A 15,895-nucleotide genomic window follows, 5' to 3' on the forward strand; every position below is an offset into this window, starting at 1 on the left:
CCAACACCCAAACCAGACGGGTCCTAACTCCCCGAGGAAACCATGACATGGATATGAAGGTCGAGGAGCTGTTACACGAGGATGGGCTGAGGTGGGACGAGGAGAAGCTGCTATCCATTTTCATACCGTTTGAATGTGATCGAATTCGACAAATTCGAATCAGTGAATCGAAACCTAGTGATGAATGGTGTTGGGAGCTAGAGAAAGATGGCCATTACACTGTTAGGTCGGCTTATAGACGGCTTATTGGAGATGGCAATGTCGAGGAAGGACAGTCTGAGGCAAGCAGAGCACGGTGGGTTTGGAACAAAATCTGGAGCACTCCGGTTTTGCCCCGAATAAAGGTCTTCTTTTGGCAATTATGTAATGATGCTATTGCCACGAGAGGAAATATTTCGGCCCGAATGGAATTGACGGATGAGACTTGCCCACGATGTCGTTTTGGTGTGGAGACTTGTCTCCATGCTATGCGAGATTGTGGTGGGGTGGGGGATATATGGGATGACTTGGGTGTGGAGAGAATGGAGGGTGTCGGGTTTGGGACAATACGGGATTGGGCAGAGGAGATGTTAAGGGGGATGGGAATGAGGGAGTGTACGGAGTTTATGACGAGCTGCTGGGCAATCTGGGAGGATAGAAACAAACTGGTGTTCGAAGGGGAAGGGGGAGGCACTGCCCGGGTGGTACGAAGAGTGAGGGAGCTGCTCTGGGAAATGCAAATGTCTGCTGCTGAGGGTGTAGACAGGGGAGGACAGAAGAAGGAGAGGGGGGAAGAGGGCGTCTGGTCTAAACCGAAGCAGGGGAGTGTGAAAGTAAATGTGGATGCGGCGGTGCTGGACGGTGTTGGAGTGGGATGGGGATGTGTTGGTAGAGATGACAATGGGAAAGTAAGGTGGTGTGCAGTCAAGCAACAACGAGATGAGCTGAGTGTGGCTATGGCGGAAGCAATGGGCATATGGCATGGAATGCGAGAGGCACTACGGAACGAGCAGCTGAACATCGAAGTTGAAAGCGACTGTAAGGTGGTGGTTGAAGCTTTGCAGCGGAAAACAAGGGATAGAAGTGACTTGCAGCTGGTTTATGATGACATTTACTTATTATGTAATTCTTTTCATAGTGTGTGCTTTTCTTTTACGCGTAGGAAAAACAATAGGGTAGCTCATAAACTTGCTCACTTCGGACCGTGGACTGAGGGCCGACGTGCGTGGTCAGAAACGATTCCGTTGGATGTTGTCTGTTTGGCGGATCGGGATTTAGAATCAATATAGTTTCCCCTCTGGGGTTACTTTCAAAAAAAAAAAAAAATTAATGTAAACATGTAATTAATTTATCTATGAATTTTACATATTGTCTTTAGTTAATTAGAGACGATATGAATAATAGGTAGAAAGCGCTATGTTAAAATATAACTTATTTTATCTTACTAATTAGGCTAAAATTACAGGTTTATTTTTTTAAATGCAATAAAGTTTTTTAAACTTCTTTGACAAATACATTTATAATTTTTCGCAATTCGTCAACTTTGACATATTTTCGTTGTGAATTCGATTGATTTCCAACGTATAGTCTTCCACAGTAATTTTTCCTGTATGAGAAAACACACCATCTCCCCTTCCATTGTCCTGTATTAATTGGTCTACGTGGCATCATATATTGTAAAGCTGATCTTGGTTGTAACCCATACGGGCACAAATATACAAATTACTATGGAAGACGATAGGTGCCTAAAACCATCTGCGAAGTTGAATGATGAGGTTATTATTTAAGTTACAATTTTAGCACTTACATGATTATGAATTTAACAAAATTTACAAGGACTTTGGTGTCTTACTAATCTTGTTTTGTAGATCATAAATACCTACTTTAAGCTCTTAATGGAGAGGGAAAACAGAGATCCGGATAATTTCCTGAAATGTTTATTTTTGAATACTTTTTTCTCCCCGAAGGTTGGTTATTTGCGCTATGTCTGAAACTCTTTATTATTTAGTTTTTAAAAGTATATTTTGTTTAATTCATCCACCTATTCAATTGTGATGCAGTTAGTTGACCGTGGTCATGAATCTGTGAAATCATGGACTAAAGATTGCAACATCAGTAACTATGATAAAGTAAGTACTTTTATTCTAGACCCTTACTTTTCCTCGCTCGTACACTCAATTTCAATGAAGGTTAACTCATCTCTTAAGAGGTACTTGCAGATATTTGTCCCCATCCAGTTGGTAATTCACTGGTCCATGGCTGTGATTGATAAAGTGGAGCAGAAGCTCATGTATATCGACTCGCTCGAGGGAAGTAATGGTGGTTTAGACATAATGACACTATTGGTATGCAACCTTGTTTAAAACGGCTTTTGATATGTTTGTGGCCCTTTTGTCTGTGTGTCGTCGTAAAAAGTCATTGATGTTGATTTTTTATGCTTAACAGGTTGAATACTACAAGAATCAAGTGAAGCACGAGACTGGGAAAGACATAGATTATAAGTGGGAATTTGTAGAAGTTAAGGACAATCCTAAGCAGGAGAACTAGTAAGCATTTTTTTTTAATACTATGTCCTGTTGAAAGTTACTGCCACAAAAAAAGAATTTGTGAACTTAATTATCAAGGAAAAGTCTAACAATGAAATATTTCTCGTGATTTACCAGCTATGATTGTGGATTGTTTATGATAAAGTGTGCCGACTTTATAAGCAGGGGCTTGCTTCTCTTGTTCTGCCAGGTAACTTCAAGATAATATTCTTAGTCTACAACTTCCTTATGAATCATCTGTCTTCTTAAGTTCTTGTCCTTGCAGAAAGACATGCCATATTTTCGGAACAGGACAGCCTATGAGATTCTGAAATTGCGGGCTGACTAATTAAGCAAGGTTTGTCTGATCTTTCTGTTCTTGTCCAATTTCTGTTATTTCTGTTATACCCTTTAAAAAGAATGAAAGCTAACAACTTTTTCTTAGGAATAGTGTTGAATTGCTCTTCCCCTTGCTCCCTATGGAACCACGTGTTCCCATCTCACCAACTTTCTAATAAAATATTCACCAACTTTTCGCAATTGATGGTCGGAAACCCTAGAATGTCAAAACTAGGGTTATGGGATCGAGAATTGTTTTATTTTGGTTTGATTTGATAGGGGAAACTCAATTGGCGTGTGTTGAATGTCACTGAAATAAGAAAATTTTTGCCTTGTGTTGCACAATTGTTGCTGAGATGTGATGGGGAATTTGTGTTTTGGTTGTGTTAATTTAGGCTTCTAATGATAACCCAATGTAAAGTCAGTGCATCTACAATCGTCAGCACAAGAACATACCTACGATCTCTGATGTTGAGGTTGATTCCTAAACCTTAGTTTAAATTTGGTAGTCTACGATCGTAAGCGATAAGCTCACCCAAACGAGCTTAGATTTCGAGGCTGTTTCCTACTGTTGTGCTAATTGATTTCCATTTTATCAATTGATCTTACTGTGAGATGGGGATTGAAGCAGATTTTCTTACGTGCCTTTCAACACGCGTAATTTGTAACGGTTTCGTCGGTGGGTCGGTGTTGGAGATTTGGTGATGGCAGAGTAACTAAGCAGATTTGTTAAGACAATGCTATGTGCATCACATCTTCGACCTATTTTTAGATCCGGACCATTTGCGACTTTTGTTTATGGACTTCAGTTCTAGATATGGTCCATTTGTGACATATTGTGCATGGTAACAAACTATTCATTTTGTTTACTCTCATTTGCAAATGTCGCACATTTCATCAAGGCATTGGCGAAAAAGCTGGCAAAGATGTGTAGTAGCAGCTAGTGTTTATTTTGTTATGGTAGGAGAGAAACAACAGTGTTTAGGGAGTCTGGCCGACCAGTGACTGTTCTAATTAAGCTAACATATAGCCTAGTAAAGCTTTTTTTCATTAAAGAAATTTTATAGTAACTGTTGAATCTTTGGGATTATAGTTAAACTCCAACAAATACAATTTCGTCCACATGCTTTTCTACATGCATCTTGTTAGAATCTATAGGTTGGTTAGTTTCGCTTTCGTTTATTCTACGCGTCTCCTCTTAGGCTATGAGACCTCATCTGGAGTGTATAGCCTAGAAATATTCTCATAGGCTATATGTTAGCCTATGTGGATATCTCAGTGAACAACCCGACTAGTGGTGTGCGGTGTAGCCGTGTAGCCAGAAGATTGAGAAAGACCCTTCTTTCTCTATTTTGACAAGTTACTTTTGTCATTTTTTCCCGTGAATCGATCCAGATTAGGTGCGGGTCAGGCCAGTTAGAGAAGATCAGTTATTTGTTATCGCGGTTATTTTTAGTCATTATTCTTTTTTAAAACGGATCTATCTAAAAAAGGTAAACAAATGATATATATGGGGATAAATATCCCAAGAAATATCCACATAGACTATATGTTAGCCTATGGGGATATCTCTTGGGCTATGGACTATATAAATATCCCTAGTCCATAGCCTAAGAGATATCCCCATTGGCTAACATATAGCTTGTGAGGATATTTCTTAGGCTATGAGGCCTATGTATTATGAATTTATGATACATAGAAATGATTGCCCAATTAGTTTTATATCATTTGATGTCTAAACTCTATTACCGATCATGGTTATTTTAGTGTGACAACTAATTACTCCGAAGGTCCATTGATAGGCTTAAAATCTTACTAGTGCTTAAAGGGATTGAGAGCACCATTCATCTCAACAAAGTGCACTTTCTTTCCTAGTTAATGGGTTTTAGTTACATTGTTTGTTTTAATGGTAGAATTCAATCCTATCATAGCTCTGTTGATACTATCCTATTGGATTGGTATTGTTGTAGTAGAATTAATAGCATCAAGGTACTAAAGTTTATCATTAGAGCATTGATATATCATATCTATCTACTGGGAGACTACTGTCGAGCTGAGGATACTATCTGTATAGTTAGCATAGTATCATAGCATCAAAGTATCCTCAACTTGGTAGATAGTATCACCTATTTTTCTTATGATATGTAGAAGAAGAGCTCTTATGTCAACCAAAAACGGTCCTTAAAAAAAAATATAATCATCATTGTTTTTTTGTTTATTTTTTAATTTCTAAGATGGGATGTGACACCCTCATTTTTAGCGTAAAATAAACACGTAAAATTCTACAGAAAAACTGACAGGATATGTTTGTAATTGGTTCAACCAGATAAAACCTGTAATTTTAAAAACTTTTCTAAACCAACCACAAACACTTCCAAATGAAGAGTGTCAAAACCTGCAAATACTAACACCCTAATTTACATAACATGCTAAAGTCGCGAGAATAAAGTGATACAAACCAAAGTAAGAGAGGGAGACATATGTCCCTTCAAAATATAAACACAACCAAATGTTTAAAGGTTTACTACAAAATAACCAAACTAAGTCCAAGGTTCTTTTGCTCACTAGCTCGTCTGTGACCCCATCTAATCATCATCAACCTGTCAATCGCATTTTATACAAACACGAAAGCCACAATTCAGTGGGGAGTAACTTCGAGTCCTCCCAGCCACGAAATGTCATATTTAATGTAACATGTAACATAACATGTAAACCACATCACAAATAATCTAGATATCAAATATTCTAACAAGTGAACTCTAAACTGACCAAATTAAACTATCATGTGAAACATATAACAAGCATAATCAAACTTTATCAATTGTAACCGGCTTGCATCTCACCTATTACAATTCATAAAATCACCATACAAGAAAGGACAATATATCAAAGACAGGCATAAGTTCTTAGTACGGTCAATAGTCACTCTGTAACTCGAGTCTATACCACGAGGTAGAGAAGGTAATCGAACCGGTATCTTGGCTCAGAGGTTCTATCAAAACATGGCCAAGACACAACACAACCCTAGCCTAAAATCAGGAGACCTAGACATGCGGATACACACCACCGCACCCAAGACCCACAATTTTTCTAAAACAAAGTGAGTACCCTAAGGAGTCCACCAAAGGGTTGGCTAGTACTTAAGCTGACCACTTACTATCAAAATAAGTAACTAGGTCATGCCCCAACTTGGATATAATCCCACCAAGTCAGGAACACAGAGGCTATCAAGCAGTGAACATATACTCGTCAAAGACTATAATGGCCTATCTGTGATGAAGGCCGAAACACTCACCTAAGACCTAAATAAAACCAATCTAGGTCCCAGCTTGAATACTTTAGCCCGCACCACACAAAACAAGTAGGACACCCAATTAACCAAAAGAGAGGCAAAGAGTCCAAACTTGACAATATTAAAGTTTCCAGGGAATCTAGGGCCGTTTCTACAACATAAGAAACCATTCAAATCAACCAACAACATATGTGAAATAAAAACATAATAAATGGCCTAAACAAGAATAAGGCCAATTATCCAATTAACACAATAATTTCATCCAACCGAATTTTTACCCGCAACCCCACCTACTGCGGCAGTGCGGGTTCAATCGCGACTGACCAATCACACAACTGACTGACATCGATTCAGTCAAAGGGACCAAGGCTCAGTTTTCGGCATAATCATCCAAAACATTGCAATTATCGCTATAAAATTCATTTTAATCCTATTCTTTACAATTTCATATCATAACCTATCCTAACATGTGCAATTACCAATATAAACAAAATTTTACCATCAACATTATATTTACTACTAATATGATTCATTTCAAAAGATTACCCATTTGTTACTTATACTAAATATAACATTAATACACCCGAAACGACAAATAATGCATGAAAAACCGCGAAACAAGCAACGGGCCAACCCCAAGGCAGCCGTGGGCCTGCCTGGGCCTGCCGGGCCTGCTGGGCCTAGTGGGCCGCCACCCCAAACCCTCCATTTCTCCATTTTTGTTCAGTTTAACATCGTCTGAAGCATCAATTAGTCATTCCCAATTCATTCCCATACTAATATGTGAACTTAAACATACAAAAGACATGAATTAGACATGAATTTAACCCATTTTATCATATGAAGTAAACCACTCAAATAACATGCACAAAATCACACAAAAAGCAAAGAATGTGACATTAATTCGTCGAGTAACTCGAAATATGTTACCTTAAGCTAGAAAAAGGCAATTAACCCTTGAGAAAACCCTAAAAACGGTAGCTACCCATCATCCTCTACTATATAGGAGTCCCCTATATCATCCTCATAATCTTCACCTATTAAAAACAACAAAAACACAACAATAATCACTAAAACCGAAATTATGCCCCAAAATCATCTTAAATCAACATAATGAAAACTAAAATTAAAACATACTAGGTTGTAGATCTTGAAGAGAGGATTCCGAAAATATAAATTTTGCGAAAATCGGATTAGAAACGAAGAAATTATGATGAAATTACGATTGTAAGATTATTATTTTTTTTTTTGAGGAATTCGGTCAAGAGCACCAAAAGAAGAACAAAAGAAGTTTTAGGAAGAAATGGGAAGGTGGAAGAGGAGGGTGTCGTGGAAAGGAGAGGAAAGGAGCGGGATGTGGCGGAATTTCATGAGTCGGTTTTGACTCGCTTCGACAAGAATTAGAACCGTTTGTCAAATGCAAATTCCGACAAGACCAAAGTTCTTAAACACGAGATTACAAGAAGATTGAGTACTCATATGACCCATTTCCAAAATCGTTTGCCCAATTTTCAAAAGAGTTGTCATTTTTTTCCCGATATGCCCTTATTTCGAAATAAAAACTTTTTACACGGTTTAAACTATTTTTAAACATTTCGAAACTATCAAAATAAATACTTTACTTCAAAATATAATAGAATTATATTTCTTTGAATTATTTTTACTTCAAATACATTAATATTAAATTCAACTTGATTAATAAATTACTTTCGCAAAATAATAACGGTCCGAAATTACGGGGTGTTACATGGGAAGTTTTTCCCCATCAATCCTTTATGGAGAGTTCTTAATATTTGAGCGATTAGGCTTTAAAAAAATGAAACTTGGTCCATTCGGTCCGGACCTAAATTAACCGGTGTTGGGCCAGACCCGACCGAAGATCGAAAGTTGAAAAAGTAAGGAGCGTGGACCGAACCAAAATAATTCGGTCCGGGTTTACTCCGAACCAAATGGTGCGGTCCGGTACATTTTTCGTTCCAGACCTAAATTTACTCACCCCTATTTGCAAACGAATTCGAAAACGAAGAAGCCCACATCAGACGCAACTCGAGTCTCGTCATTCACAATATTTGTTCTTAGTAACATATTGAGCGAAGATAAGTAGAACCAATGTTTGTTCTTAGTAACATATTGAGCGAAGATAAGTAGAACCAATGTTTGTAAGTCATTCACGCAACTTGAGTCTTGTCATTTCACACCTTTTGTTTTGCGGTTTCCTAATATCTTCATCACTCCAGCTTTTGCATCATTGCATTCGGACATGACGTCTTCAACAAACAAGAACTCCCGTGCTTCTCCACTTGGACCATGCCACCGTATATCAAATTAGTTGATTAATTGAAATAGCGAACAATTTATTTGAATCCTAAACATTGTCATACCACAATCAGAGGGTTCTGAATTTGATAGGGACAAAGCTTGATTGCTGCTAGCATGTACACGCCACAGCTACACCTGTAATAAGCGAAACACATTTATCAAACAGTAGATAGCAGAAAATTGACAGCGTATGTAATCAAGATGCTTATAGGAGAGATGCTTCTAGAGAGTATTTAACTTGGTAAGACACATGAGGTGATATGGTGAAAGCAGGGGTTGCAGCAAGGAGCAAAACAGACACTCGGTATTTAACTTACCCATCTATTTGTCGCTCAATTTCTAGAGACCTGCGTTCCCAGTCTTCGGTCCTTATGTCACACTTGTTGTCAATTTGCTGGAGAACAAGGTCCATGATGCAACACTGATAAAATAAAAAAACATAGTTGACTACTATGTTACAGCTCATTCCTTATAGTAAAAAACAAATTGCATCAAAATTAAAAATATGTACCAGCTTTGTCAAATTGGCAGAGTGCATAGAAGCGGCATTTGTCGTTGCGAGGGAATCAATGAGAAGGATCTTCTCGGTACTCGGACGGAAGGCAGCACACCACCAATGCTCTTCAAAAAGAACAGGGACAAAGATCTGTTGATACAATTCAACAAAAGCCAGATTCACAATCAAGAGGGTATATGTGAAATAATTACCTACTACATATTAATTCATCAACTGACCACATCAATATTTTTTAGACGAGCTCAATTCATGTGCTTTGTGTACGATTCAAGATTCGCGTTTTCATCATTTAAAGCTCTAATCTGCAGCAAAACCAAAACATTGCTTAATATTGGTTAGCTTCGAAACCAAGTTTTTGTCTTATGCAACTTTTTTTGAAGCTAAAGGAAAACAAGGACATACTAGATAAATCATGTAGTTTTAAAAACTTACTGCAATGATTGGATCCAACATAAAGCTCTTTCCCTCGCCATAGAAATTCTTCCACACTCTAGAGTAGAGGTAGACCGCTACACGGACATACTAGATAAAGCAAATAAGATATTATCAGTGATGTAACACCCCACGGTAATTGAAGAGATCCAGTGATAGGCTTAACTGACTAGTGCTTAAAGGGATTAGAAGTACTACTCATATCAACAAAGTGCACCTTCTTTTATGGTCATCCATGCGAAAGAACTCCAAAGTTAAGCGATTATGGTGAGGCAGGTGGCGGTGTCTGGTGAGACAGGATGCAAGTGGCGATTATGGTGAGGCAGGTGGCGATGATGGTGAGCCACGCTGCATGTCTCCTCACCATCATCGCCACTTGCATCCTGTATCACCGGACACCGCCACCTGCCCCCTGCCACCGTCAAATCCTAATTTCCTCTTCTCAATTAAGTGTAAGTTAATAGATTATCCGATTAAGTTTGCATTTGATCACATAAAATTGAAATGAAAAGGTGAATAATGTCACCATATTCTGGGAACGATTCCTTACATAGAATTTAGGTATTGTCTACTCTAGGAACGATTTAATCTTGTTGTATGAAGGCAATGATTATAGATTATAATCGTGTTCTAATTCTCTTATTAAAGTTTATTTTTGGTGGTTCAACTGAATGATTGCGGTGAATGATTGGGTTGCCTGAGTTTAAAAAACCCTGTAGGCGCTTCTATGGTTCTACCATCTTCACTATAATTTGACTCATTTCTGTATGCTTTATATACTTGTATACCCGTATTTATGTAAATTCGAAAAACAATCTCTTAATCTTAACAAAGTGCACACAATTGACGTAGTTGTATTTATATGAGTGCTTGCGTACTTCCAGTCCCCTACGTACCACACAATTAACGTAGTTGTATTTATATGAGTGCTTGTTTTTCAGGTATGGTATTATGCAAGGTGGGAATATAGATAAGAAAGGAAAGAATCGTGTAGGAGTAGTAAAAGCGTATAAAGAGAACTACTTAAGAGCCCGCGAGACTCACGATGTTAAAAAGGCAAAATCACCCAACTTAAATTGCAAGGTCCAAACATATGGGTCTGTCATTTGCTCCTTATTGGAGTCGGAGTTAAAGATCAAATGGGTGAAAGGCATGGGATTTGAATCCCTATTCTATTTGGCAAACAAAACCTTGCCAAGAGAACTCTTATATTGGCTATTGTGTAAGATGGATGGCATTAGGATGATCCTTCATGGCACTAATGATTTAGAACTCCCAATTACCAACCGCCATGTCCACTGGGTGTTGGGAATTCCGATAGGTGGGTCGAAAATTGACCTACTCGAATTAAATAAAGTCGACAGTGAGGAGGTGACAAAGTTTTATGAAAATTACAGCACTGTCAGGGGTGAAAAGACCAACGAAGTCTATTCCGGTACATTAGAGGAAGTAGTGTTAGATGCTGATTTATCTGAATCCGATTTTAAGAAGGCTTTTCTGATGTATTCGTTGAGTATGGTACTATTCCCAACGACTTGTGACAGGGTGCGGAGCAATTTATTGCCACTGGTGTCTCTTGCAGAGACGGCCGCAAGCTATGATTGGTCCACATTAGTCTATGAAGTACTAAAAACCAATGTGCAAAAATCCTCCAAATTTAAGAAAGATGGAGTTGTGAATGAAGCTGGAGGCTGCTTATATATTCTTGTGGTGGACTCTCTCGTATTTTATATTTTACACCATTTTTTGTTTAGATTATTAAATATTGAATATTAAAAGGTAGATGATGGTGGTGCATGCAGATATTTTATTTAGATCGGCTGTATAGACAACCTCTCAATTGGGATTGTTTTCCAAGAATTAAAGCCTGAACGAATGAAGATGTTCTCAAAGCGAAACAAGAGGACAAATGTGAGACGGGTGATTTTGGCAAGACATGGGTAGGAATTTTGTTGTATAATTTCGTTCCTAAAGTTTTGACAAACAACTCTTCTCGCTGCAAAAGTTCTCATCTTTGATCTCTTTTTTCGATTTTTCGAAATTACGATGCAAAGTTACTCGACATATCTAACTTGTTGTGTTAAATATATTATTAGGGGCCTATTTCCAAATTTTGCAGAGGGCCCATAAATGTCTAAGACGGCCCTGCGTGTCGGACATGCAACATGATGGCTTAGTGAAGTGTCGAAGTAACATAGTGTTGTAGTGTTAATCACCCATAGTGATTTTTCCATGCAGATGCTAAAAGTTTCATATGGATTGAAACATTCTTTAGAGGCGGATGATGTTTTGCCATCGGTGCAAGTTTCAAATATATCAGATTTTGCTGACCTACAGGTATCTTAATTTTTTTTTCATCTACATGAGTACGACTCTCTCTAACGCATACATTTCGTTCCTAGGGTTTGTTGGGCCGTAAAAGACGCAAAAGAACAAGCAGTAGTTGTCCAAATGATCACCTGAAAGCAGCCAAAGCGAGAAGAGCGAGAAGAGGTGATGTTTCCCTATCTAAATAAGTACATTATTGTTCAATCGGTTTACATCCTAATTCGTATAATTTCACTTGTGCTCTCTAAGTCTGCATCATAGATTAATAGGTATACTTCACTTATATCTAAGATCTTATTAAACATGTTTAATAAATTTACATGCAAAAACAATTCAGCACAATTTTGCATGGATTCGTTCAAAAAAGCTTAAGATGTCTTTTTTTATTTTTGATTTTTTAGTTTGAAGTTTTTTTTAGATTAGACGTCGACCTCTGATACACTTTTTAAATTGTTTTTCCAAATGTTAGCATTTCAAGAGTCATCACATGTTCAGGATTCAAGTGATTCATTACCTGGTTCAAGTAGTTCAAGGGACAACGCTTCTGATTTAAGGGATGCCATTGGTACTAGCAAAACATTACGATCTCTTCGTTTTTTTGTTTGAAGTTTTTTTTTTCTCCGTTGAATGCAGTTTCTGTTTTGATTTTGATTTCAATTTTGAGCAGGAAGGGGTAAGGATTCGTTCAAAAAATCTTAAGATGTCTTTTTTGATTTTTTAGTTTGAAGTTTTTTTAGATTAGACGTGACCTCTGATACACTTTTTAAATTGTTTTTCCAAATGTTAGCCTTTCAAGAGTCATCACATGGTCAGGATTCAAGTGATTCAGTACCTGGTTCAAGTAGTTCAAGGAACATCGCTTCTGATTTAAGGGCTGACATTGGTACTAGCAAAACATTACGATCTCTTCGTTTTTCTGTTTGAAGTTTTTTTTTTTTTTTTTTTCGTTGAATGCAGTTTCTGTTTTGATTTTGATTTCAATTTTGAGCAAGAAGGGGTAAGGATTCAAGGGATGACCCGTATGAAAATGATGTATTTGAGCCACCCAGAAGCACAAGCAAAAAAGGTGAGGTTTTGGTTTTGAGTTGGATTTTTTCAAGCAGCAAGTAAACTCTCCTGAGTAAGTTACTTCACCTCTTATGCATTTGAATAAGCGATTTTTTTGTTCTACAGCTCCGAGCAACAATGACTTTGAGGACAACACTGACAATGTCGAATCTGGAGCTGGGACTAGCTGCGGGCATCAAAATTCTGCTAAAACTAGCAGCTCACCAGTAAAAGTCGTTAGGGCTAAGAGGGCCCTTGCTCTTCCACCCAAGTATATGAACACTTACAGCTATGTAAAGGGCAGTTATATTGGTTTTCAGCTTTGGAAAAATAACAGAAAGACTAAGAAGCTAAGAAACCTACTCTTGAAGTTAGTGAGATCTTATATTGCCGAGTAAGAATGCCTATTTCCCTCTTCCTCTTCTCTTTCGTACAAGTTCTTATTCTAAATACATTGTTTGCCTGAAAATGCACTCTATTTGCCTGAAAACTTTAGCCTTATTACTAATGGAACAGGGGAAAAGATGCAGAATTTCTCAAATGTGAAGAGAATTACACTTCAATTTTGGATTGCGAGCTAATAATTATAGACGGTCATGTTTCCCAGAACGTAAGTATTCTCTTAGACTAAGTGAAACGGTTCGTGGTTAACCGCAAACCCGAACTAAATGGATGGGTCAACGAACCAAAAACAACCGTTTTGTAAACGGTACGGTTTCGCTCCGCCCTTCACCCAAACCGATGAAAAGGGTCACCGTTGAAATTTCGGTTCCGTGCATCAAACCGTTTTTGGACACCTCTACTATTGCTATGGCTAATTTCAGTCTTTTACACTTTATCCTTCACTGATAATATCTTATTTGCTTTATCTAGTATGTCCGTGTAGCGGCCTACCTCTACTCTAGAGTGTGGAAAAATTTCTATGGCGAGGGAAAGAGCTTTATGTTGGATCCAATCATTGCAGTAAGTTTTTAAAACTACATGATTTATCTAGTATGTCCTTGTTTTCCTTTAGCTTCAAAAAAAGTTGCATAAGACAAAAATTGGTTTTGAAGCTAACCAATATTAAGCAATGTTTTGGTTTTGCTGCAGATTAGAGCTTTAAATGATGAAAACGTGAATCTTGAATCGTACACAAAGCACATGAATGGAGCTCGTCTAAAAAATATTGATGTGGTCAGTTGATGAATTAATATGTAGTAGGTAATTATTTCACATATACCCTCTTGATTGTGAATCTGGCTTTTGTTGAATTGTATCAACAGATCTTTGTATAAAACGAATTTACACGTTCTATTAGAAAATTTAGTAAAAACTTAATTTTCAAAATTATAATAATAGAACTGTACAAAACATATTTGTAATTTCATGAATATTATACGAAACATGTTTGTACCAATAAAAAACATAGTCTTTGAAGCTAGTTCATGTATATAAGGTTATTATATACGAAGTATATACAAGTACTAATTTGGCCTCAAAAAAAAATATCAAATCCAATGTGCACAACATCAGAGGAAGTACTGGTGTGTTATTTTAATAATTCATTTAAAATTGGAAGAATTGACGGGAATAATCCCACCTATCATTAATCTCAAAATAGTCCAACCTTTATATCTTATCTTCTTAAAACGAGCCATATGAAAATGTTACTTACAATACCAAGTCAAGTACACATTAGTCACTCCCTTTACCCTGTGTAATCACCCTCCACTTCAACTAATCCACCATTTTCACACCTCCATCATCACCATCAAATCTCTATGCCCAGATCCGGTCAAGGCCGTCGTAGAATCGAACTCCGGAAGACAAAAAAAATAATCTCCAACTTAGTTTCTCTAGTATTAATGTATTATACTAATACTACTATCACCAACAACATAGAAATCGTTTGTAGTAGCACCAATACAATCACCAGCAATAACATAATATAAGTGCATAATCTCTATTTTAGTTTTTCTAATACCACAAACCTTAACTAGAAGCAAGAAACATTCTAAGTTATTCTTGACTATAATATCGATTCAATCCCTATGTAAATAATCGCTTGTTGAATAATTTTTCCTTCAAAGCCACCAATAATCTCTATTTCGAAAATGAATTGATAATAGCCCTTCTTTATTACTCGCTCTTCAATTTAGTCATCTTTTCTTCTAATTGTAAATATCCTCTTTTAATTAAAAATTGTGAAAAATAATTACTTTTTTAATATTTTGCATGGAAGAAAGATGAGAGGGAGAGAGATCGAGAATAAGAGTTAAAAGACGGATAAATGACAGTGGTGAATTGGGGATGCTGGAGGGACTACAATGGGATAGTGGTAATGGTGATGGGGGAGTTGAAATCAGAAGAAGAAGAAGAAGAAGAAAAATGATGAGGGTGAAGAACTGAAGGTGATGGAGCATGATTGAATTAGAGAAAAATGTAAAAAATATAAAAATTAACGGGTTAACCAAGTAACCAGTCACAAGGCTTATTTAAAGAAGATATTATATAAAGGTGGGATTATTATGGGATTAATGAAAGGTGAGACTGTTTTCGGAAGAGAGCTAAAAGGTCAGATTATTCTTGTCAATTTTTCCTTTAAAATAAAAAAAAATAAAAAAAAAAAAAAGACCATCACATCATTCTATTGATTTATCAGAAACAAAAGGAAAAGAACTCCATCTCCATATTTACAGTACATCAAACCCAAGTTTAAGAATCCAATTTTAGACAACAAACAGACGAGTTGTATATTATTGTGTAAATTCAACATATGAACAATTGATATGTAAACATTATCAATGAAATCATCAGTTTACAAAAATTTATCAGGGGCTGCGGATAACATGATAAATAAAAAACGAATTTTGATTTTAATCATGTTATTTAGAGTCGGGACAGAAGCCGTAACACGATTGGCTCTGATACCACTGTTAGAATATGCGTACCTTAATAGCGGAATGATACGATGATCGACGTGCCGATTTCTGCACGAAAACCCGATATCGATGGCTACTAGAGTCACCGGAGGTAGTCCACACCCCAAGTTCCAAAAGCTCGAATGATGGTGGCTTTGTTGTGATTATGTGTTAGATTATTGTGTTCTTGTTGGATGGATTATGCTTAGATCAA

The 15,895-nt window shown here is 37.1% G+C and overlaps 1 protein-coding gene and 1 long non-coding RNA gene across 2 annotated transcripts; one reads left to right on the plus strand and one right to left on the minus strand.

The window, feature by feature from the left end:
* Nucleotides 1–5,222: 5,222 nt before the first annotated feature.
* Nucleotides 5,223–7,358, minus strand: LOC141608656 (uncharacterized). The gene is made up of 3 exons (XR_012527022.1): nucleotides 7,273–7,358; nucleotides 7,066–7,172; nucleotides 5,223–5,443 (listed from the first exon to the last, which is right to left on the minus strand). It is a non-coding gene; the product is annotated as an uncharacterized LOC141608656 (long non-coding RNA).
* A 2,409-nt stretch (nucleotides 7,359–9,767) lies between these two features.
* On the plus strand, nucleotides 9,768–14,067 carry LOC141605339 (uncharacterized). The gene is made up of 6 exons (XM_074424056.1): nucleotides 9,768–11,343; nucleotides 11,642–12,797; nucleotides 12,905–13,172; nucleotides 13,295–13,388; nucleotides 13,652–13,741; nucleotides 13,871–14,067. The coding sequence occupies exons 3-6, from the start codon at nucleotides 13,054–13,056 to the stop codon at nucleotides 13,961–13,963; spliced, it is 396 nt and encodes a 131-aa protein (XP_074280157.1). The 5' UTR covers nucleotides 9,768–11,343; nucleotides 11,642–12,797; nucleotides 12,905–13,053; the 3' UTR covers nucleotides 13,964–14,067.
* Nucleotides 14,068–15,895: the final 1,828 nt, after the last annotated feature.

The sequence above is a fragment of the Silene latifolia genome, chromosome 10 (genome assembly GCF_048544455.1).
Source record: "Silene latifolia isolate original U9 population chromosome 10, ASM4854445v1, whole genome shotgun sequence".
NCBI lineage: Eukaryota > Viridiplantae > Streptophyta > Magnoliopsida > Caryophyllales > Caryophyllaceae > Silene > Silene latifolia.